Source organism: Sus scrofa, chromosome 14 (genome assembly GCF_000003025.6).
Source record: "Sus scrofa isolate TJ Tabasco breed Duroc chromosome 14, Sscrofa11.1, whole genome shotgun sequence".
NCBI lineage: Eukaryota > Metazoa > Chordata > Mammalia > Artiodactyla > Suidae > Sus > Sus scrofa.
In genome coordinates this window covers 107,990,671-108,015,712 of record NC_010456.5, presented here as the reverse complement: position 1 = coordinate 108,015,712, position 25,042 = coordinate 107,990,671, and the positions used below count along the sequence as shown (strand labels likewise).

The 25,042-nt window shown below is 39.1% G+C and overlaps 1 protein-coding gene across 1 annotated transcript in view; it reads left to right on the top strand.

Moving 5' to 3' along the window:
* Positions 1 to 25,042, top strand: part of TM9SF3 (transmembrane 9 superfamily member 3) — a 67,995-nt gene that overhangs the window by 17,737 nt on the left and 25,216 nt on the right. Inside the window, exons 3-9 of the mRNA XM_005671366.2 lie at positions 1,842 to 1,964; positions 4,524 to 4,684; positions 5,999 to 6,076; positions 12,930 to 13,061; positions 14,488 to 14,654; positions 18,471 to 18,565; positions 22,382 to 22,512. Coding sequence (XP_005671423.1) covers positions 1,842 to 1,964; positions 4,524 to 4,684; positions 5,999 to 6,076; positions 12,930 to 13,061; positions 14,488 to 14,654; positions 18,471 to 18,565; positions 22,382 to 22,512 — 887 coding nt within the window. The remainder of the gene's footprint in view (positions 1 to 1,841; positions 1,965 to 4,523; positions 4,685 to 5,998; positions 6,077 to 12,929; positions 13,062 to 14,487; positions 14,655 to 18,470; positions 18,566 to 22,381; positions 22,513 to 25,042) is intronic.

The window sequence follows — 25,042 nt, the reverse complement described above, 5'->3', positions numbered from 1 at the left end:
GGGATTCCTCTGTGGGGAACAGGGTAGAGGAATGAGATTTTTTTAGGTTGGACGTGTAAGATGGAGTTTACCACACAAACAAAAAGAATCCAGAGGCCAAGACAGCACATGGTGTGTGAGAACTGTGGGCGGTTGAGTTCAGCTAGAGTATAGGGAGAGAGAATGGCAGATAGTTGTAAAGAGAGAGTTCAGACTGTGGGGAGTCTTATTGGGTATCTCAGAACCTTATACGGGAACAGATGTCTGATTATAACAGCAAGGGACTCGGTGGCTTTGCAGCAGTGGAGCCACAGGGCCGCTGCAGCTGTTTGTTGCTTCTCATCCTGGACCTTGCTTTGGTTCTCGATCTCCCCTCTGTGGTTGCAGTTGCCTGCTGCCCTTGGCGCATTCGCACAATCCATGGATATCCCACTTGGGGACCTCTGCCAGTTCCCCTAGCTCCTGCTCTGGGAACCCTTTGTGGTAATCCCGTCCTAACTCTCCCTTCCTTCTCTCCTCAGCCTCAGTTTCGCCATTGTGAAGATCCTAAATTACTTTCTGCCTAAAAAGGGCCTGAGTAGAAGGAATATCTGTGTGGGAGCAATTGTTGTTGGATGCAAAGCAGTTTTCTTCTCCCACTTTGGGAACAAGAGTATTTCCCTGCCCCTCTTTCATGGGACTTCAGTGGTTACTGCCAAATTTGGTATTCCAGTTTGGGGGTACCTACTCCATGAGCTATAATAAGGGGAAGCTAATTCTCACTGTTGAGGATTGGGGAGGCTCGTCTCTGGTATCTGGAGTTACAACTCAGATTGTTATTTCTTATAGAAATATATATAAACTTATACATATTATAAACTTAAATAACATAGAAATATATTATAAACTTATATAAATAACATAGGTTATTAATTATGGTTTGGCTGCAATTTAGGTCTAATTTACATTTAAGAAATTTAATGTCGTTTCTTGCGGGAAGTTGTATTTCATGTTTTAAAAAACCAGTGTTATAGTACAGGAGAACTTAAAATCAAACAGCTCTGCTTTTTGTTTTGTTAAGATTGATTTCTCTTTTCTCTGATTGCTTAAGTAATATGTAAAAACATTGCATCCTTTTGACAGACATCTGGGGCATTTACAGGTTTTTGGGGTTTGGTTTGGTTTTGTTTAGAAACTAATGATCCTTAAGCACATTTCTGCAAGATTTATAAGTTAGAGTCCATCTGAACAGTATTTTCAGGTAGCAGTATATTTAAAAGCAGTCAAGAGTGGAAATGATTCATCTCCAGGGAACTTTTGGGTAATTTATAAACAGTGGCGCCTGCTAAATAGAGGCTTGCTTTTAATCTTACAAAGTATGAAGAGTCACTGGGATTCCTCATAGAATCTGTGCCTCTAGTGACTTGCATTTCCAAGAATGTTCAAAATGAATATTTATCACAGAGATCTTGTAGCTAGAAATTGTTAGTTCTACCTAGTATCATATTATTGCGTTTTTTTATAAAGTGGACACTTTCCTATGTGTTTTAAGCTTTTCCATTTTTGTTTTTAAATCACTTTATTCATTTTAAAGTCATTTTGTAAATGTTCTTGTATAATTTTCTTTATATAAGGGATGTGTTCTTCACTTAGTAAGAAATCTTTGAAAATAAAGATATTAAAATTCTTTTATTGTGAAAAATCTTAAACATACACAAAAAAAGAAAGACTTGTATATTGAATCCCCATGTATTTATCACCCAGATTCAGCGATTACAAGTGGAAATTTTAACTTCAGGAAATGTTGCCTTTTTTTGTATGTTATTTTTTCTGTAACTGTTTTGCAAACCAGTGTACTAATTTGCAATTTTTATTTTATGCAGATGACGTGATGCCAGCAACTTACTGTGAAATTGACTTAGATAAAGAAAAGAGAGATGCTTTTGTGTATGCTATCAAAAATCACTACTGGTACCAGATGTACATAGATGACTTACCAATATGGGGTAAGCATTGTATGTTATATTTAAAGTTTGGGGAATGTTTTTGCATAATAAGCAAGATTTATGTAATGACTCTGTTAGGGTGACTGTGCATTGAGTCAATAAATGTGCGTACCCTATTTTCCACAGAGTGATTTCAACACAGATTTTATTGTTGCCTATTACTTGAAGGATTTTGATGTTGTCAATCCTTACATGAAAATCCCTCAAAATATAACTTTTTAGATTTAAAAGATTAAAAGGTGCTTTGAGCAATCTGAAATATCCCCCTCCACCCATTTTGCTCATATCTTTTTTGACTTATTTTGTAAATACAATCAAAGGGACTGAATAGGATTTTTAAATTTTATTTTGGCTATCTCTCATGTGGAACTGTGGTAGTATGGTTTTTAGATATAACAGTCTCCTGAATGACTTGTTTTGCTAGTGCCTATGTTATTTTCCCAAACTCTATTATATTTAAGATTTTTTTTAAAAAATTATGTTTTATTTTTTATGCTCTTGTTCATTTGTATTAATGGAGAAGAACTGTGAAATAGTTAATACCAACTTATGCATAATCCAAACATTGTTTGTGCTGGACTTGATTAAATTATTTAATGTGTAGTGCATGGCCAGCTTTCATAGCCAGCATATTTGATCACGTTTTTCTCTTGGTGGCTTTTTGTTGTTGTTTGGGTTTTTTTTTTTGGTCTTGGATGTTTGTTCTTATATATAATTAATATTCTAATCTTTGAAATTATTAGCAGACTACTCTATTCATGAGCAGCAAACTGAAAGACTGGCCATATCAGCTCAGAGTTTAATGTGGTCTTCAGGTGGAATTTATAAGAAAGTTAATCTCAAGATATAATTGTATGCATCATCATTACTCTGTTGCATGTTAAGTATAAATAGTAAGCATTTCATATGAATTACTGTAATTAGTATAATAGACATTTCTGTGATCAGTTCTGAGGGTAGCAGGAAGATATGCTGAATATTTCTAAGCCTGTAGTTCAGGAGAACTCATTACTCTGGGTTTCCTCTTTTTTTTGGTGAGAGAGCAGGTTCCTCTCCTGTTCTTTTGTATTTGCTTATGGGTTTCTTGTCTGACCTAGCAGCATGGCAGCTGTGCTTTCCTGTCTTAACGTGAATCGTTTTTAGCTCTGGGTTTCTGCCATGTTTAGGGCAGATGCTTTTGGGTATCCTAGAATGTCTGAACCATGGGAAATCTTGTCAGAAAAAAATCCTTATCTGGCTTTTCTTGGGTTAAAGCTTTCAGAGTCTTTTAAAATTCCCTTAGAGAATACCATCCTATTTGGTTCAATTGTGTTTCCACGCTCAGAGATTTAGAGTAGATAGGTAAAAAAACTTCAGCGAAATTATTTATTAGAAGGAGTTTATTATCCCTCTACAACCTCAAACAAAATGAAACTGTGTTCCTTGCGCTTGTACCAATTTGAACAGCTTTGGTTAATAAGCAAATAATTCTTAATAAGAAATGATCATTTCCCCCCCTAATGCTTTAATCAGTTGCATTGACTGTAGAAGGAAGGCCCAAGGGGGAACTTGTAGCATCTAAGGCTCTAGAGAACATAGAGGCTTGGGTAGGGAACATTGGATAAATAGCTGACAGAATGAGGGCACAAGGGACAGATCCTCTACTACTACTATTCCCCTGTTTGGGTCTTCTGCCAGTATCCCAAATTATGATCAAAATGATCATTTAAACTGTTGCCTCATCACCATTTATCTTCAACATTCTTTTGTTTTGTTGACTTCCTAGGGGTAAGTCCAATAAAGGTATAAAGAAGAAGCATTTTAAATTTTGATACCCCCTACACACATATGTGCAGCTTATTAGGAATGGATTGATCATAGATTATTGGAGAAAGTACTGCACTGGGCTTCTGGAGAACTTGCTTTTAATTTTAGTTTGACCACTAAGCTGAGGACCTTGCCAGATAGTGATATAGCACTTCCCTGAGATTTTAAGATATTAGGGAACATAAACCTATATGGCCGTGATTATTATAGTGAAGGTTATAATAAATACAAAGCATGAACTTTGAGGATCAAATTAGTGATAGGTTATGCTAAACTGTTCATCACTTGTTTTTATCATGGTATGAAAATGGTTTGTGTTTGCCAAGTAGTTAACAAAGCATAGAAGTCCAGCCTGCACCTTTTCCTTGTTCTAACCATGAAGAATATTGGTAATACTGCTTTTTTTTAAAAACATTTTATTTTATTTTTTAGGGCTGCACCCACGACACATGGAGATTCCCAGGCTAGGGGTCAAATCAGAGCTACAGCTGGCGGCCTACACCACAGTCATAGCAACATAGGATCTGAGCCACGTCTGCGACCTACACCACAGCTCACGGCAACACTGGATCCTTAACCCACTGAGCAAGGCCGGGGATCGAACCCGCAACCTCATGGTTCCTAGTCAGATTAGTTTCTGCTGTGCCACAATGGGAACTCTGTAAAAACATTTTAAATGAGCTTTTAGCTTCTAATTATTTTAAATATTAAGTGATATTACATACATTGTCTGAAGTGTTATTTGTTTTGTAGGTATTGTTGGTGAAGCAGATGAAAATGGAGAAGATTACTATCTTTGGACCTATAAAAAACTTGAAATAGGTTTTAATGGAAATCGAATTGTTGATGTTAATCTAACTAGTGAAGGAAAGGTGAAACTAGTTCCCAATACTAAAATCCAGATGTCATATTCAGTAAGTATTAAAGTAATTGTATACAGGAAGACGTGTTTGTGGCCTGATATCAACAATTAAATATGTTTTACAACTTTAGTAAATGAAAATGTATCTTGAGATGGGATGCAACAGAATATTATTAGAATGTATTTCCTCAGTGTATGTTAGTAAGCCTCCTGAAAGCAGGGGATGTACTTCAGGTCTATAATATTAGATACCTGTTATGCATTTGCAGGGCCTACCATTTGCTTCAGCAAAGTTTACCATTATAACTGGGCAGTTAGTTAGTTAACCCAGCCATGTGTTTTCATGGTTACTTTTTATTTATTTTTTTATGATTGTTATTTTTTCTATTATAGTTGATTTATAGTGTTCTGTCAATTTCTACTGTACAGCAAGGTTGGCCCATACATTTAAGTATATTCTTTTTCTCACATTATCCTCCATCTTGTTCCATCAGAAGTGACTAAATATAGTTTCCTGTGCTCTACAGCAGGATCTCATTGCTTACCCACTCCAGATGCAATAGTTTACATCTATTAGCCCCAAACTTCCAGTCCATCCCACTCCCTCCCCTCCCCCTTGGCAACCACAGTCTGTTCTCCAAGTCCAATTTCATGGTTACTTTTTAGATTGTAGTACTTCTTCTTTCTCTTTCCTCATTACTATTGCAGATTAAGAATTGGTGCTACATTGAAAATTGCGGAAAGAGTGTAGTTTACCGTATTTTGCTTTATCAGTTGGAATAAGATACTGCCGAGCAAGAGCTTGTCAAAGCCCCTTGCAACTATCAAGTTAATTCTGTTCTGTTAGGATTAAAAATAGAGGAAAGAAGAGAAATCCAATGTAGGTAGCCTCTCTCTTTGCCAGTTTTTTTCCTGGTAACTGGAATGAGTCCATTGCTGGTAGCCAGTTGTGTAAGTTTTTCAAGATTTGTGCATATGTACCCAGTGCAAATAATATTGCATAAAGTAAAGAACATGATCATTGTAATAAAACTAATGCAATCCAAAGACAAAAATATACAGACTCTTATTTTAATTAGTTTAATTCATTGAGTTCTTATCCCATTTATCAGGTCAGAGTATATATAAGTCAGTAACAGTTAATAGTCCTTGAAAACTGAAATGATCCCGTTAAGTTTTGTTAACACACTGAGAGGAAAGTTGGTTAGTTTTTTATCATGTATTTCAGCTTTTCAAATTGGTCGTAACTTTCTACCATTTCTCTAGTTTCTTATTCTAAGTGGGTAAATCTTTTCAAATTTCGCTCAGAGTTTTCATATCAGATTATTTACTGTCCTTGGTTTTCAAATGAAAAAATTTTTTTCAGGTAAAATGGAAAAAGTCAGATGTAAAATTTGAAGATCGATTCGACAAATATCTTGATCCATCCTTTTTTCAACACAGGGTAGGTAAATGGTGTATTTTAAGAATTCAGTATGTGCTCCAGTTAGTTAAACAATGACTGTATGCCATGTGTGAGGCACTGTGCTAGAGCGATGGCATTCAAAGATTTAACCATCTAATGGTGGTTTCAGAGTGAGCTCAGGGTCATAAGAGTGACAGAATTTTAGAGGAGCATCAAAAGCTCCCCTCATCGTACCTGATTTAAACCAGTGAAGTGATACACAAGGAAGAACACAACATATGGAAGCCAGGATACCATCTTCATTACTGATAAGGATTTTTTCTATGGGCAAGCAAGCTTCTTAATACCGAAACTCAGAATTGGACAAACTGAACACACTCAGACAGTGCTGGGCTATTTCGCTATTTCAAGTTTTCTTACTGAGGCGCCTGTGCTTGTAAACATTTTTGGTGTGGAGAAACAGAGCAGAATGTATGCATTCTCCAGGAAGGAATGAATATAAGAGTGGAGTAAGACCAGGAGTTTGTTTGTTTGTTTTGGCTACACCCATGGCATATAGAAGTTCCCCAGCAGGGATCAAACCTGCACCATAGCAGTGACCCGAGCCACAGCAGTGACAGTGCTGGGCTGTTAACTGCCAGGCCACTAGGAAACTCTGAGCCCAGGAGTTTTTGCTAGGGGAAACCCTTCCACCTACAAGGAAACACCAAAAATGGGAAAAATGCATCCCACCCACTTCCAAGAGATACACATTGATCTCACATCCTAAGTCCAGTGTCTTTGCTGCTGGGTTTTTTTATTTTCCTTTCTTGTTTTTCTGGCCACACCTGTGGCATATGGAAGTTCCCAGGCTAGGGGTCGAATTGGAGCTGCAACTACTGGCCTATGCCACAGCCACAGCCACACCGAATCTGAGCTGGATCTGCTCGACCTATACCACAGCTTGTGGCATCGCCAGATCCTCAACCCCCTGAGTGAGGCCGGAGATTGAACCTGCATCATGATGGAGACTGTTTTGAGTTCTTAACCCACTGTGCCTCAACGGGAACTCCAGTTACTACTTCTAATCTTTCACTGGATCCTAGGAGAAAAAAAATCTTTGCGGAGGGGTCTTTGAGGTTTAGTCCTTACTGAAGGATTTAGTGTGCTACTTGTCTCCTGGAGCTGAAATTTCCTCCCCTACGTCTACTCCCCCACCCTCAGCGTGTTTTCCTTGGATTTAGTGCTCAGACAGTCCCAAACATGGTACTCTAGCTAGAGGTATAGGCACAGATATCTTCAACTTTAAATAATATTTAAGAATATGAGGGCTCTCAACTGACATTCCCTACCAGGAGACCTAGGTCTGCTTTGTTTCTAGTCTCATGGGGTATTGACAGCTTGGAGGAAAGGCTACGTTTTGACATTTTTATTAGTAGAACAGTATACCATCTATATATTTTTTGATGCGGTTTTTATTTTTTCTGTTATAGTTGATATAATGTCCTGTCAATTTCTGCTGTACAGCAAAGTGACCCAGTCATACATATGTATATACATTCTTTTTCTCACATTATCCTCCATCATGTTCCATCACAAGTGTATATTTTTTAAACAAATACTAACTAAGCACCTGCTATGTGTCAAGCACTGTAGTCAGTAAGTGGAATGCATTAGAGAATGAAAGGCAGAGATCCATGTCCTCTTGCAGCTTACATTCTAGTGGGGAGACATGCAATAAACATAATCACTAAAATGTATAGTATGTTCAAAAATACATCAAAAAAGAAAAGAGCAGTGGGGCAAGAGTGTCACGGATGGGGCAAGTTGTAGTTCTGAACACAGAGGTCCTGGCAAGCCTCTGAGGTGGACTTTTGAGCAAAAGCCTGAAGGAATTGAAGGAACTAAGGAATGCAGGTATCTGGGGGCAAAGAGTTTTCCAGGCAGAAGCAAGACTGTGGAAAGGCCTATTAGGTGGGAACGTGCTCGGAGTTAATAGCAAGGAGGCAGGGTGGCTGGAGCAGAGCAAGGGGATGCGTGGTAGGAGATGGAGTCCAAGAGGTAGCAGGGTTCGGGTCATCGATGGCTGCTGAGGACTTTGAATGCATAGAGGGGCATGAGAGGGTAGTGACAATCTGGTTTCTGTTTAAAAGGGATCTTTCAGGTTATTATGTCGAAAATAGGTTGTGCAGGACAAGGGGAAAAGCAGGGATACCATTAGAGAGGCTACAGCAGCAGTCCGGAGAATAAAGGTGGCTCAAACCAAGGCATAGCAGTGAAGGTGGTGAGAAGATGCCAGATTTTGTGAATATATTTTGAAGGTGGAGCCATCAAGATTTCCTGATAGAAGGATAAAGAAGGTTTGAGAAACACTCCCAGAGTTTTTGCCCTGAGCACCTGTTAGAATGGGGCAGTAGGGTGGGAAAGCGGTATTAGAGATTTGGAGGGGAGATCAGAGTACAGTGTGGGACCTCTTAGTTTTAAAGTGTCTGTGGGACATCCAAACAGAGATCCTGATCAGCTGGTTGGATATATCAGTCTGGAGTGCAGGAGAGAGGCCTGGGCTAGAGGTATAAATTTTGTTGCCGTTGGCATATAGATAGTATTTAAAGCTATGAGACTGGATACAGTTACCAAGGAAGAATATGTAGAAATAGAAGAGGACTAAGGACTGAGTTCTGGGAGCAGTAGTGTAAGTTTAGGGAGAAAAGGAGAAACTAGCTAAGGGCTCTCAGGCAATACTGGTAAGGAATGGGGGGGGGGGGGGAAAGAATGGTATTCTGGAAGCCAGGAGAAGAATGTCTGTTGTGGAGGATGGAAAGATTAGTTCTGAATTGTTGGTGATGGGACAGGTAAGATCAGTACTCAAAGAGACTGTTGATTCATCTGGAATCATCTTGATGACTTGACAAAGAGCAGGTGTGGTGTGTGGGGCAAAATCTCAGCAGAGCTGCTGTAAGGGAGACTGGAAGGAGAGGAATTGGAGGCAGCAAGCTTGGCTACTAAAGGGAGCACAGAAATCGTGTAGTAGCTGGTAGGAAAGACGGAATTAGGAAGAGGTTGGGGTTTTTTGTTCTTGGGGTTTTTTTTTGAGATATAAGTAAAACATGTTTATATGTTAATGGGGTTCAGTAGAGAGCACAAAACTGACAATGCAGGGGATGGAGGTAGACGTACTGAAGCATTTTTTTTTTTTAAGTAGGCAGGAGGGGGCAAGATCTACTGTAAAAGTGTTGGGATTATTTCTAATACAGTGACAATAAGCACAGACCTTGGAGCTCCAGCCAGATACAGACTCTGTCTCTGCCACTTACAGTAACCTTGGTCAGATGACTAGTTCTTTAGCTTCTTTTCAGTAGTGAAACAAGGTTTATATTCCCTCTCAGAGTTGCTGTGGAATAACATTTGACAGTGTATGTAAAGCGCCTGGTCCAGTGATTCCATAGCAGGTGCTCAGGAAAAGGCGGCACTGGTGGTATAGTTGGTTATCTCCAATGTTCTAAAATTGCTAAGAAACCTGGGGTGCTACTTTAGGATTAGAAACACTAGGGGGTGCTGGAGTCAGCAGTTCGTAGGGTTAGTAACCTCTCTGTGACATCTCATGTCTTTATTGTTTTAAAGAAATATGTCCCTGGTTAATAATTTCAGAATCATAGCATTTTTAATTTTGGGGATAAAGGGATGTTATGTCAGATTATTATTATTACAGGTATTAGTTTAAAGTTTATCTTAGGCTAGAAAAATAGAGAGCTTGGCTAAAAATTTTAGCACTTTGGGTTCATCTTTCTTATTACTAAGTAGTAACTATAAAACTTTTTCTCTTCGTGGCGTTCCCATTGTGCCACAGCAGAAGCGAATCCAGCTAGGAACCATGAGGTTGTGGGTTCGATCCCTGGCCTTGCTCAGTGGGTTAAAGATCCGGTGTTGCCGAGAGCTGTGGTGTAGGTCATAGTTGCTGTGGCTGTGGTGTAGGCTGGTGGCTGTAGCTCTGATTAGACCCCTAGCCTGGGAACCTCCATATGCCGTGGGTGCTGCCCTAAAAAGCAAAATAAACAAAATAAAACTTTTTCTCAAAAAAAAAAAAAGAAAAAAAAATTTGATAAATGGACTGAAAAAAAGATAGCGATATATGTGCATGTATAATTTCTTCTCTCTTGTCCTTTTTGGTCATTGATTTGCCAGAGTGGAAACAAAATCAAATCTTTGTAAAAGCCTATTATTATAGGCTGCTTTTATAAATCTTAAATGATACTTTTGTGATAAATTTACATAATGTACAACCTTTTTGGTAAATATTTCAAAATATAATGCTTTCATTATTTCCTTTATAATTTCAGTAGGTATTCAGCAAATAAATTGTTGAGTGAAGGAAGAAATGATCTTATGAAGAGGCAGAGGCAATCGACTGCCGTCTGTTTTTCAGAGAAAGCTGTAGTTGTATTGCTTTCCTGTAGGCTCAAAGTGGGGAACAGAGCCAGGACTGCTTTTTACTCTAGTTCACCTCAACAAGTTAGCCTGAGTTAGAATCTGTCTTAATTGTATAAGACAGCACATCCTGCGTGTTATAAATATTCTGGGTATGTATCTGTGGAAGTTTAGAGCAGGAGTGTACCTGTGAACAACCAGAATATGTGTATGAGAGGTCTGTGGAACCACGAGAGGGGTTTTAAATCATAGAATTTACAAAGGTGGATAGAAGTGATTCCATGTGAGAAGAAATTACGAGAAGGATATGGAGGTGGAAGTAAGCTGTACTTTTGGGTCACTGAGGAAGGATAGGCCTGCTTGTATATAATATACAGTGGAAAGAGGTTGGCTAGATAAGGTGAGGTGGCCATCTTCAGGAGGTACAGAATATTAGGGAAAATCGTTTCTTTTTGATATGTGAGAAAATAGAGACTGTCACTATTTCAGAAGAGAGAAGTGATATATGAACATGATGTTTAAAAAGTTTTGCTGGATTGGAGTTCCCTTGGTGGTGCGGTGGTTAACAAATCCGACTAGCAACCATGAGGTGGTGAGTTCGATCCCTGGCCTCCATCAGTGGGTTAAGGATCCGGTGTCGCCATGAGCTGTGGTTTAGGTCGCAGATGCGGCTCGGATCCCGTGTTGCTGTGGCTCTGGCGTAGACCGGCGGCCACAGCTCCGATTTGACCCCTAACCTGGGAACCTCCATATGCCGCGGAAGCGGTCCCAGAAAAGGCAAAAAGACCAAAAAAAAAAAGTTTTGGTGGATCAGGTTTTATAGGGTAGGCTGAAAGGAAGAGGAGGGACCAAACATAAAGCTTGTCAACTAGGAGATCAGGTATGAGATGATGGCATAGGAATAGAGAGGAAGCGATAAATACAAGAGACAGTTGGAAGGAAAATAAAAGCTTAATAATTACTACCTAGGAAGGATTAAGGAGATGGAAGAGCCAGAGATGATTCTAAATTTTCAAAGCTAAATATTTGTACCATTAACAGGGAGTTCCCATTGTGGTGCAGTGGAAACGAATTGACCAGGAACCATGAGGTTGCGGGTTCGATCCCTGGCCTCGCTCAGTGGGTTAAGGATCCAGCGTTGCCGTGAGCTGTGGTGTAGGTCGCAGATGCAGGCTCGGATCTGGTGTTGCTGTGGCTCTGGCATAGGCCAGCAGCTACAGCTCCAATTTGACCCCCTAGCCTGGGAACTTCCATATGCTGCGGGTACAGCCCTAAAAAGACAAAAAGACCAAAAAAAATATTTGTACCATTAACAGAAGTTAGAAATCAGAAGCATCATATGTGAGGCAGAAGATTATTAGTTTATTTTAGGGCAGCCTAGGTCTGGAATTCCAGAAAGATACTCACGTGGAAATGACCATTCTTAGCAAAAGTCTGAAACATGAATGAGAGAGCGGCCTAGGGACTTGGGGTGGGGTTGGGAGGCAGGCACAAGGTGTTACCATCAGCATTGGTGCTAGGTAAACGTTCTGAGAACCTGAAGATGTCACAGCGAGTACGGTATTGGAGCTTCTGGAGAAATTCACAGAGTTTGGGGAAGAGCAGGTATCAAAGATGAAAGAGGGAAACAGCAGCAGTGAAGTTGGATGGTGTCGTGTCAGCAGAGGTCAGACGTGGGATAGCGAAGAGAGGGTCACAGAATTGACTCCTGAGTTAGTTAAGTTCATCGCAGGTCTTGGAGAGAAATTTTGTGGGGCAAACAGATTGTATTGTTTAGGGATAAGTAGGGAAGAAGTAGAACGTGAAGTCTCCTTGTTTGAAAAGTATCAGCATTGAGAGGAGAGAGGTAAAGAAAAAAAAGGATAGTGAGGGAACAAAAGTTCAGGCAAACACTTCAAAAGTCAATGATGATGACAACTTTAAAAATTTTTTAGTGTTTTATTATGTGCCAGACATTATGCAGTATGCTTTATATTTATTATCTTGTTTAAAATCACATAAACCTGGGGAGTAGATAACCATTTTATTTATTTATTTATTTATTTATTTTTTTTTAAGTTTTTTTTGTTTTTTTTTTTGGTCTTTTTGCTATTTCTTTGGGCTACTCCGCAGCATATGGAGGTTCCCAGGCTAGGGGTCCAATCAGAGCTGTAGCCACCGGCCTACGCCAGAGCCACAGCAACTCGGGATCCGAACCGTGTCTGCAACCTACACCACAGCTCACGGCAACGCTGGATCGTTAACCCACTGAGCAAGGGCAGGGACCGAACCCGCAACCTCATGGTTCCTAGTCAGATTCGTTAACCACTGTGCCACGACGGGAACTCCCCCCAGTGCATCTTAATTATGGATTTTCATGTAAAAGTTTTAGAAGACTTGGGTTTTTTTGTTTTGTTTTTTTGCCTTAGCACCCCATTGTCATCATGACATCTGTGAATTTTGTGGGACTTTTTTCATGTAGGTAATATTTTATTTTCTGCTATTTTAGATTCACTGGTTTTCAATTTTCAACTCCTTCATGATGGTTATCTTCTTGGTGGGCTTAGTTTCAATGATTTTAATGAGGACTTTAAGAAAAGATTATGCCCGGTACAGTAAAGAAGAAGAAATGGATGACATGGTAAGCAAACATTTTTACATTGTATTTAATAAAACAATTTAACTCACTGTTATTTTGAATGTTGGAAGTGGATCCATAATCTTGAGGTCAGATGAGTTTTAGAATTCAGAATTTCCAGGTTTTAGAAAGGTATAAGTCTCCCTAAGGGTCTCTAATCAAATATTTTAATGTTTTTACATGCCCTGATTACATATTCTGTAATCAAATATATTAATTTTTTTTAGCAAAACATGTGAATGTTCACCCTAAGTGGGGTAAATAAACGGTATAAATAACCTCTTGTTAGTTCACTCTAAGATTTGCCACCAAATAAAGATATGTCAAACTTGTGAAAGAGACTCACTTTTCAGAGCTTTTGATTTCAGAATTGCAGCTAGTAGGTTGTAGCCCTGTACTGGTATTTTTCTAATGCTGTTAAATATTGCATAAAATTAAGAGTGTGTGAAAGGACTGATTTCATTTAGTTAGGGGAGGTTTGTTTTCTAACTTCTTTTACTAAATTATAGAATAATGTTGTAAATGAGCAAAAGTGTTTTGTAGCATGTTAATGGCTATTCTTTGTTGTTTCCTTTTTTAAAAAATTAAAGTAATTAATTTACAGTGTTGTGTTAGTTCCAATTGTACCGCAAAGTAATTCAGTTGTTAATGGCTATTCTATGTTGATCTATTCCATCATTAAATAAGTTTGGAAACAGTTAAATTAAAATTGTAATATGTTCATGTGTATTGTGAAATATCAGGGGACAGATGAACTATCTGGTGCCTCTTAAACGTGGCTGACCAGAACTGCACCACCCTGCCCCCCAAAAAAGATTATCTTGAGGGACTGATAGTTCTTAAGAAACATATTTTAGATACTTGCTTACTCAGATTGAAAAGGCAAAATTGAATCCTTTTTTTAAAAATGCTGTGGCAGTTAAATAATATTTAACTGTTTGCTATATTTCTCATATATTTTCTTAGGTTCCAAGCCGTTAGGGACATTTCTATTCATAGGGCATCTAGTACTGGTTTTAATCTTTTTTGCTCTCCATTTTGCCTCTGGTCATATATGAGCCATAGTCATGATGTAAATGGCTAGAGTCGTGTCTGAAAGTAGCGTCCGGAGAGCCAGCGTGCTCTTCTCCCAATCTGACCATTTCTTTGGGTGCCTAGACCTTTTCTTTTTCCATTCTTTGAGATTCTCTGAGTACAACCAGGAGCCACCTTCTTGAGCCTTAGTAAAATCACAATATTTTAACATTATACATTATTATGGCAGAGGTTATTTTAAATTTGAAATTTCTTTTCTTGATATTTTGAAACCCTTGAAATAGTTATAAGTCTGAAGGGAGGGAATGTGTAACTGTGGTTGTAATGTTTTACCTATTTTATGTATTTTAATTTCATTCTGAATTCTTTTCTCTCTACATATGTATGTATATAGGATAGAGACCTAGGAGATGAGTATGGATGGAAGCAGGTGCATGGAGATGTATTTAGACCATCAAGTCACCCACTGATATTTTCCTCCCTCATTGGTTCTGGTTGTCAGATATTCGCTGTGTCTCTCATTGTTATTATTGTTGCAATGATAGAAGATTTGTATACGGAGTAAGTTTGTGTGCTTAACTTTATTATTACTTTTTTGTTATTCTTGAGTAGTTTTAATCATCGGAACCTTTTAAGTCAATCATAATTAAACGTTTGCTGATTTCAATTGTCGTAGAATTTAAATAGCATAAATGTCTTTATTGCAAACACATGAATGAACAGTATTCTTTAGCTATAAGTAGATTTTTCTGTTATATCTTAAAATTGCTAGCCTTGGTGAACATTTTGGTTTGTTAAAAAGATTATATTCCATTAGAGGTATGAGCAGAGTTACTTACAGTTTAGAGCTGTTTGACAGAGTGAATAGGCACTTTTTTGAAAGCTGAAGATCCAATTAGATCTGCATAAGAAGCACAAGGAGAACACATTTACTGAATTAGTATTTCACATTTGCCTCCAGAAGAAAGCATTGTAAATAACAGGGAAAAGAGTGGTGGAAAAGGCATGTAAGTTTAGAAAAATAATTGGATGACTTATTATCCTATCTTTACAAGGCTTCTGGTATGTTTTTTCTTTGAAGACCGAAACCAGTTACAAGAAATTCTTTTTTTTTTTTTTTTTTTTTTTTTTTTGTCTTTTTGTCTTTTTTGTTGTTGCTATTTCTTGGGCCGCTCCCTCGGCCAATCGGAGCTGTAGCCACCGGCCTACGCCAGAGCCACAGCAACTCGGGATCCGAGCCGCGTCTGCAACCTACACCACAGCTCACGGCAATGCCGGATCGTTAACCCACTGAGCAAGGGCAGGGACCGAACCCGAAACCTCATGGTTCCTAGTCGGATTCGTTAACCACTGCGCCACGACGGGAACTCCCACAAGAAATTCTTGATGTGAGGCCACTGAATTATAAGAAAAAGTTGTACATTCACCAAGATCTCAAGTCCCTGTTGAGTAGCCCTAAAACCTGGTGCTCACAGAATTATGACCTCAACAAAGCCAACACTCTCTGAGCTGAGGTGTAGATGCCACCCCATAAAGTCCTCAGTTAGAATGACACTTGTCTTGGGTTACATTTCATACCTGTATTTCAGTTTATGATGCATTCTTGCTTAGGTATGCCTGGCATTTGGTAGTCAAGCAGTAAATTGTTGCTGAAAGAACAGCTCTTTAAGTTGTATATTAAATATTTAACTGTATTAAGTTGCTGTTTCTTCCACTGGTCAGTAAGCTTGAGAGCAAGGACTGGGTCTTAATCCGTGAATTCTCAAAGTACCTAAAGAACTTTGTGTGTGGAAGGTACTCAGTCAGTGCTTGTTGCACTGACGTGATCAACAAAGTTATTTCTCTGTAGTTGCTGTTGTTTTTCTTTAATATAACCTTTGTAATTTACTTACCATATAAGCTATAAAATACTTGACCAAAACCCAGACTTCAGTGTTCCGTTGGGGAGTTCTTATTTTGGGATATATTTCAGATGAGCTAAATAACAAATTCAAGAAAAGCATTTCAAACCTTCCAAGAAGTCATGCTTTACGTTAAACACGGGATTAAATTCATCACTATGGAATTTTCAGACTGTATAGACACAGTCTTTTGAGTTCATAGTGGGTAACCTCCCCCGGAATCCAAGTTTTTGCTTTGTTCCTTCTCAGATGTTAGTGATTCATTTTTTAATGCCAACCTTGTCTGCCTATAGACTGTCAGCTTTTAGAAATAAGAAGCCTCATCTAATAGATGGTATTAGCAGGCAAGTCATGCATTGTTATTTCAGTCTGTCGTTATTATCGATGATTGTTCTATGTTGTGCTTGTTTGAAGTAAACATACTTAATCACTTACATGATAAGTACTACAGCTATGAGTATTATTAGGATATCAAAGTGACTAACATTATTGCGTTTCCATGTTAGGAGCTTTATGCTCATTAGCTCATTTAATCCTCGCATCAGCCCTGTGAAGGGACTATTATTATCTCCACCCCACAGATGAGAAAGTAAAGCTCAAGAAGGTTAAATAATTTGAGTAAGATCACACAGCTTATAGTAAGAAGTATTAGTAAGCTGGGATTTGAACCTAGGCACTCTTACCCCAGAACTTGTGTCTTAATTTTCTAGGCTATGGAAATGAATATAGAGATAATAAAAATGCAAAGTGTTGAAACAGTGAAGGCCTTACACATAAAATCCATTAAGACTCACTCTAGGGAGTTCCCGTCGTGGCGCAGTGGTTAACGAATCCGACTAGGAACCATGAGGTTGCGGGTTTGGTCCCTGCCCCTTGCTCAGTGGGTTAACGATCCGGCGTTGCCGTGAGCTGTGGTGTAGGTTGCAGACGCGGCTTGGATCTCGCGTTGCTGTGGCTCTGGCGTAGGCCGGTGGCTACAGCTCCGATTCAACCCCTAGCCTGGGAACCTCCATATGCTGCGGGAGCGGCCTAAGAAATAGCAACAACAACAACAACAACAACAACAAAAGACAAAAGACAAAAAAAAAAAAAAAAAAAAAAAAAAAGACTCACTCTAGAGTAGGGATCTAAAGGATTCTAGAAGAGAAAAGGCACATAATGTAATATGTGAAAATTACTTTGCCTCAATGATGATCATAGCAATCAGGGAAGAAAAAATATTTAGGTAGGTAGAGGATCAGCATCAGTGTGGATTGCCAGTTACTGTGTTTAACCCTTGAGAAGCCATGATTCTCCCTGCCTCCCGCCCTTTTTGCTTTTATTTGGAGAAGGCGTGGTGTTTGAGAAGGGATGGGTAAATCTGGTAAAATAACAGCTGCTGCACTGATGCTTGCGAGGGTCAAATGGCAAGTGTAGGTGATGCAGCTGCTTAGATAACCACCCCACCCCACAGTCTTGGAGAGCTGAACAAAGGAGGACAGTCGCTACTCCGCAGATTTTTCAATGTAGATGAAAATGATTTATTTGGGGTGGAAAATGTCCATAAAGTGTTCGTGAACAGAGATGCAAGGGTATGTCTGATTTTTAGAACTGTAACTTAAGCTCATACTTGCGTCTGGTCGAATCAGAGCTACAGCTACCAGCCTACACTACAGCCACAGCGATTCAGATCTGATGCCTCATCTTTGACCTATACTGCAGCTTGTGGCAATGCCGGATCCTTAACCCACTGAGCAGAGCCAGGGATCAAACCTGCGTCCTCACAGATACTAGTCGGGTTCATTACCACTGAGCCACAGTGGGAACTCCCCGTGGCAGTTCTTGTCAGTACTATTTGGCAAGGCCAAGGATTGAATCCACATCCTTATGAATACGAGTCCGGTTCATTTCCACTGAGCCACAGCAGAAACTCCAATCTGAGTTAATGTTGGTTTGTGGACCTATAGCTTTTTAAAAACATTTTTAACAGCATAAGGAACTAACTAGGAAAAGTCTCAGTATTATACCATTTAAAGTAATAGCACTAATACGGGTTATAGTACCTACATTTTATTTGTATCAGCAGGCAAGAATTTTAAGCAGCTAAATTGAATTATGAAGGGGAATATTCTAATTTTCTTAACAGATGAATGTCTTTTTCCATATGATGTGATTGGTTCACAGGGTTGCAAAACAATTTCAGTGCCAGCTTCTAATATGTTTGCCAAGGAAATGTGAAATATTCGTTTAGAGCATATTATGAAATTTAACTTCATATTTAAAAAAAATTAGGATCAGCCTGTTACTTAAGTGCGGTTTTAACTAGAAATTCATTCGCTAGGCAGCCTTTTGAGGTCCTTTGCAGTACAGGAAGATATTTTTGTGTTTCTGTTAAATTTATCTTTGAAATTAAACTAATGTCAATGTGATATACTGTATGATATTTTCTTTAAATTGTTGGTTTTAGTTTATCATGTGTGTTGTTTTGCCTTTTTAGGAGGGGGTCAATGCTCAGTACAGCCATATTTGTCTATGCTGCTACATCTCCAGTGAATGGTTATTTTGGAGGAAGTCTGTATGCTAGACAAGGAGGTAACTTCTGAGTTATTACTTTGCCTTTTTAATTGTAGATGTTAATACTTCACTGTGAGGTACATGGGATTTAAAACGGGCAGTACAGCCATTGTACAATCCTTTGTGGTCCCTCTTAACATGATCTCTACCAAACCTGTTATGTTTTCTAACTTGTTTTTATGGGATTCTTGCATTGTATGTATTTCCTGAAATTACGAATCATTAATAGATTATCTCCATTGTCCACTGTGAAGTTAGCCCTGAGGAACATACGGGAGAAAATATATTTAAGTTAATGATTTGTTTTGCTTTGAGGTGCCTAGTTCCCTAGTAATGCTCCACGGAGGCTTCCACGTGGAGTGCCTAGCTTATAGCTGAGTATGAAGGCGTGTTTCATGGTTTATGGATAAATGTCTGGGCAGTGGAAGGAGAATAGGAAAGAAAGCTGTTTATTTCTGTTGGCTCTTAAATACTTGTCAGAGGACCCTGTGCAAAGATTATCTCTCAATCTTTTGCTGATAAGAGAGCTTCATCTTAAATACCCGCTTTCTTCTTTACTGTTGTGAGCTGGAAATGATGGCGTATACGTGGATAGTACTGCTCCTTGGTGATTCTGTGATGGCATTCAGAGTCTTTAAGTTCCTTTGTTTTTCCTGTAATTGTTTGGGGTCAGAAAAGTGCTAAAAGTAATAGATTTGCAGGTTTGCACATTTCAGTTTATACGTGAAGGTTTGTTGAAAGACCTTAAAATTATATGCCCAGGGATAGAGATTTCCTAATGTCAGCATTAGGGGATCCTGCCTTCTTTTAGTAGACCAGACATGTAGGCTGTAGGAGCTCAGAGCATAGGATCATTTAAAATTCCCCCAGGGAGTTCCCACTGTGGCACAGTGGAAACGAATATAACTAGGAACCATGAGGTTGCAGGTTTGATCCCTGGCCTCCATCAGTGGGTTAAGGATCCAGCGTTGCTGTGAGCTGTGGTGTAGGTCACAGACGCGGCTCAGATCCCGTGTTGCTGTGGCTCTGGTGTAGGCCGGCTGCTACAGCTTTGATTCCACCCCTAGCTTGGGAACCTCCATATACTGCGGGTGCGGCCCTGAAAAGCAAAAAAATAAAAAATAAAAATAAATGAAAAATAAATAAATAAAATTCCCCCAGGATATCCTGGTTTACCATGGCTTTTTTTTATTGGTCCTACCAGACTTAATGTGCTCTGTACCTTCAGCAGCGGTCATTCTTTACATTGCCTGAGGGAGTATCATTGTGATTTCCTGACTATTTTTATTTTTATTTTTATTTATTTATTTATTTTGTCTTTTTAGGGCAGCGCATGGAAGTTCCCAGGCTAAGGGTTCAATCAGAGCTGCACCTGCCATCCTACACAGCAACGCCAGATCCTTAACCCACTGAGAGGCCAGGGATTGAACCTGCGTCCTCATGGATGCTAGTCAGATTCATTTACGCTGAGCCATGACGGGAACTCAGGATTTCTGACTATTTTAGTTAGCTCTTCAGTGTCTCTATTCTACCCCTAGATGAGGGAAATGAGTCTTAGCATGCAGGTCTTCCATCCTGAGGAAATAAGGATGCCTAAGGCGACTCCTACATTGAATTTGACCTGAAAACTAGTTAGGCTAAGAATTGTACAGTTTATGGTCTCCAGAAAAGTCTCCACAGCAGAAAAAGAATATTCAAAACAGATTTATTCATACTTGGACATAAATTTGCTTTTAGTCTGATTACATGTTAAGAACCCCCAAACAAACTTAACTTTACTTATCCTTGAGAGTAGACAGAGTTTAGATGTAAGCCTAAGAGTATCAGAATTTACCAAATATAATCTAAGGATTATTTTCTGATTTGATAGTTCACTGAGTAGGTCAGTCATATCCTAGTGTTTTGTCTGAGTGATCCCTAAAAACAAGGTGAATATAGGTCAACCCAGAGAATCAAGAATTTTTCACAGTTATCTCAGGATTTGAACCATGGTGAAACCCAGGGACTTCACTCTGTCCTCAGGGCACCGCGAATGCTCTAGACCCAATTAAAGACCAGAGTCTCCAGGGTGTGGAGGAACAGTAGGAAGCCTACAATGCACATGCCTGGGCTACTAATAGTATCCAGTGGAGTGTGCGTGGGATTCTTTTTTACTGTTGGATGGAAAGGGAAAAAGAGAAAATTGAATTGAATACACGATTTATTAACATGTGTCTGAATCTGAGAGGACAGTGCAAAGTGCAAGAAAAGAGAATGGAGTCGAAATTTAATAGCAGAAATAATAACTTTAATAATAAGTTCTTCTTGTGGTTTTGTTCACCTGCTGAGTATTAGTTTAGAAAGGAGGTGTTCTTGAAACTTACCTGAGAGAGAAATTAAATCGAAGAAAAGTTCAGAACCAAGTTGTTTTTCTGGAGGAATATCAAGACATGGGGTAGTAATTCTGAGTCAAATGTTTAAAAAGAGCTTTATATAAAAGAAAACAAAAGTTAGGTTATTGCATATTTTTCTTATAGCACTTTCTATTTGGGTCCCTACCATTTATGGTTGTGAGGCTGAATTTTGACAGTGATCCCATGTTAAGTCTGTGCCTTCTGTTCCTAAGCAGTGTGGAGGTGCTTCTTTGGAGGCATGCTGGCTTGTGTCCTCTGCTGTGTTAGAAAAGATAGCTCCGTGCTCGCTTCGGCAGCACATATACTAAAATTGGAACGATACAGAAAAGATAGCTCCTTGTTGTGCTCCCGGTCCTTAGGAACATGATTTAAAATTTTGATTACGTAATTTAAAATTTTCTTCCTTGGATTAGATAAATAATAGCTCCTCACTGTATAGAATTTTGGCAATACAAAGAGGATCTAAGAGGGAATTCCCGTTGTGGCTCAGTGATAACAAACCTGATTAACAAACCCATGAGGATGTGGGTTCAATCCCTGGCCCTGCTCAGTGGGTTAAGGATCTGGCGTTGCCATGAGCCGCAGTGTAGGTCATAGACGCTGCTTGGATCTGGTGTTGCTGTGATGTAGGCCAACAGCTGCAGCTCTGATTGTACTCCTAGCCTGGGAACTTACATATGCCGCAGGTGTGGCCCTAAAAAGAAGCCGCAAAAAAAATTTTCAAAAAAGGGGGTTCAAAGAAGTAGTAAAACTTAATCTTTAGTTCTACTTGCTGAGAGAAAACTTATGAAACAAATTTTGTCTTTCTTTTTGAAACAGAAATGAGTTTAAATGTATGTTTATAATTATGTTTTAGAGAGCTAAGAGTAAATTTAGGGAATGTTAAACCCAAAGTTTTTGTTTGTTTTTGTTTTTTTACTTTTTTTGTTCTTTCGTTTAAAGCAGTGTAACCCTCTTTCCAAATGAGCACACATGTAATGACAGTGTGTAAAACTGTTGAAAATGGACTTGTTGTAGTTGAATAGGGCCAGGGGACCAGGGCCCTTCCTTCACCAGTGACTTCATGGGCATCTTCTAGAAGCTCCAGAACTCCAAGTAATAGTTTGAAAACACCTCTCTGGGTCAGCTTGTAGCCCAGAAAGATTGAGGGGGTTACCAATGTTTAGTGGTTCAGTGGCCAATAAGGACAAAACACCAGCGTATTTTACCACAGTTCATCGTTCTTTTTCAGTGCAGACACTTCAAAAGCTGTTTCCATTTATATGGAGTAGCTAGACTGGTCTCCATTAACCTGTTGTTTAAGGCAGTTATTAGGATGTTAAGATTTAAGATCTTAACATTAAATTTTTAAACAATTTGGTACAAATAACCTCCTTGAAACATTGATATATGTCTTCCTGTCTACCTGTCTCTGACTGTCGCAGTTTCCCTTTCCTTTTAGGAAGGAGATGGATAAAGCAGATGTTCATTGGCGCGTTCCTCATCCCAGCTATGGTGTGTGGCACTGCCTTCTTCATCAATTTTATAGCCATTTATTACCATGCTTCAAGAGCCATTCCCTTTGGAACAATGGTAAGTTGCTTGAATCTTACTTTTAAACTGCAAGAGTATAGGCGTTCTAATAAGAGGCCTGCTCTCTCTCTCTCAAGTACCTCTCAACTAGGAGTTTTGGTATTTGCAGCCCGTCCCCCTCAGTCCTGGCAAGTTAGGCAAAGCAATTTTTTTCTTGATTCTGTCAACCAGTAAAGTGAAAACCAACTTTTAAAGTCAGCAAAAGAGAATATTGTGCTTTTTTATTAAGGATGGGAGAAACTGGTAAGTATATTTGAAAGGAAGAATGATGACATACAAGACACATGGGTGTTTTAAGGTGATGGGTGAGTGCAGTGATGGGAAGCAGAGATTCTCTGTAACTTTTTTTGGGCAACAGTGTACTATTTTTAGAACCTTATTAAAACATATTAATATCAATAATACGTGTTGCTATAGATATTAAAATTCTATCTCACATCTTACCTGTTACCACTGACTTTGAAATGTTTTATATTATTTAAATATATTAAAACTAAAACCCAGAAATACTGCTGCTTTACAGAGTTAACCCACAGTCTCTAAATTCTTCCTGTTGTTACCTTTTTACTAGAAATAGAAGTTTAGGCCTGGAGTAGACTTCAGTCATAATGTACACTTCTGCAAACGTGCACACACATGTACACACATATTCAAGTTGCAAGGTGGTTACTGCTTTTCAGAAAGACGATACACCTTGGTTAAGGTCACATGGATAGTTAATGGCAGAACTATAGCTTAAACTCATATATCTCCACCTGGATTTTTTTTTTTTTTTTTTTTGTCTTTTGTTGTTGTTGTTGCTATTTCTTGGGCCGCTCCTGCGGCATATGGAGGTTCCCAGGCTAGGGGTTGAATCGGAGCTGTAGCCACCGGCCTACGCCAGAGCCACAGCAACGCGGGATCCGAGCCGCGTCTGCAACCTACACCACAGCTCACGGCAACGCCAGATCGTTAACCCACTGAGCAAGGGCAGGGACCAAACCCGCAACCTCATGGTTCCTAGTCGGATTCGTTAACCACTGCGCCACGCCAATATCTATAGCACTCCTCCATCTGGATTTTAATCTTTTTGTTTGTTTGTTTTTTGTCTGTTTGCCCTTTTAGGGCCGAATTCACGGCATATGGAGGTTCCCAGGCTAGGGGTCCAGTCGGAGCTGTAGCTGCCGGCCTACGCCACAGCCACAGCAACTCGGGACCCGGGCCACATCTGTGACCTACACCACAGCTCACGGCCACCCCGGATCCTTAAGCCACTGAGCGAGGCCAGCGATCAAACCCACAACCTCATGGTTCCTAGTCGGATTCGTTTCCGCTGCACCATGACGGGAACCCCTGAATTTTAATCTTATTTTAGCTTTCTTCTCTCGCATGGGAGTAATTGAATGGTTTCACAGAAATTCCACATGATTGGTTGTTTTTCAGTCCAGGTTTTTCAAAGACATCTTGCATATACATTTTTACTAAGTCTTTAATGCTTTTTCTTCAGGAATATTTTGAAAATTGCTTCAAATTGAAAGTTGGTTTTTTGCCTTTTTTTTTTCCTACAAGCCAAAGTAACTGAAATGGTTAGGAAAGGGTAAAGTAATTAATTACATTCAGGACTGGATAAGAAATTGCCTCATAGTAGTTCCCGGCCATCAGAAAATATATAGAGGGAGTTAAATTACTTCTTAAAGAGGATCTGCTGAATTAATTATTTTCATAGTGCTTTAAAAATTAAAATTCTGATTCTGTTATAATTTTCATTATAAAGTTTTGAATTTGATGTGGTGAAAATTATATTACAGGGTTGTTTTATTTCACTAAAATTTTAAATTTTACCGCTTTGTAAATGCAGTGTTTTTTTTGTTTTTTGGGTTTTTTTGTCTTTTTACCATTTCTAGGGCCACTCCCGAGGTATATGGAGGTTCCCAGGCTAGGGGTCCAGTTGGAGTTGTAGCTGCCAGCCGACGCCACAGCCACAGCAACTTGGGATCCGAGCCACGTCTGCGACCTCCGCCACAGCTCACGGCAACACCGGATTCTTAACCCACTGAGTGAGGCCAGGGATCGATGGTTCCTTGTTGGATTCGTTAACCGCTGAGCCACGACGGAACTCCTGTAAATGCAGTTTTAAATGTTAAATATTCACTGTGCTTTGCCTTTAGATAATTTAATAATTACTAATTATTTGAATATAGTATCAAACTCTGTGCTGAGCCAGAGATGGTTTATAATATTGATTTTTGGTGTATAAAAGACTGGCTCTTGGTGCTTAGCAGCCTCCTACAATATCATGGTCTTAATTTGCATTCTAACTTGTATACTGAGTGAAGGGCATTTCACTGCCCTCAAGCTTTAATCAGGTGTGTGGTCTGACATTTTTTTGTTTCTTGTTTCAATAATATCAGAACTTCTTTAGAACATGAAATGTGAGAACTTGAAATAAATATTTGACCTGGTTCTCTGTTAAGTGTTTTAACTACCTAAATTTGTATTTAAAATTATTTGACTTGTTGATATTATGAAATGGTTATATAGTCTCAAACTC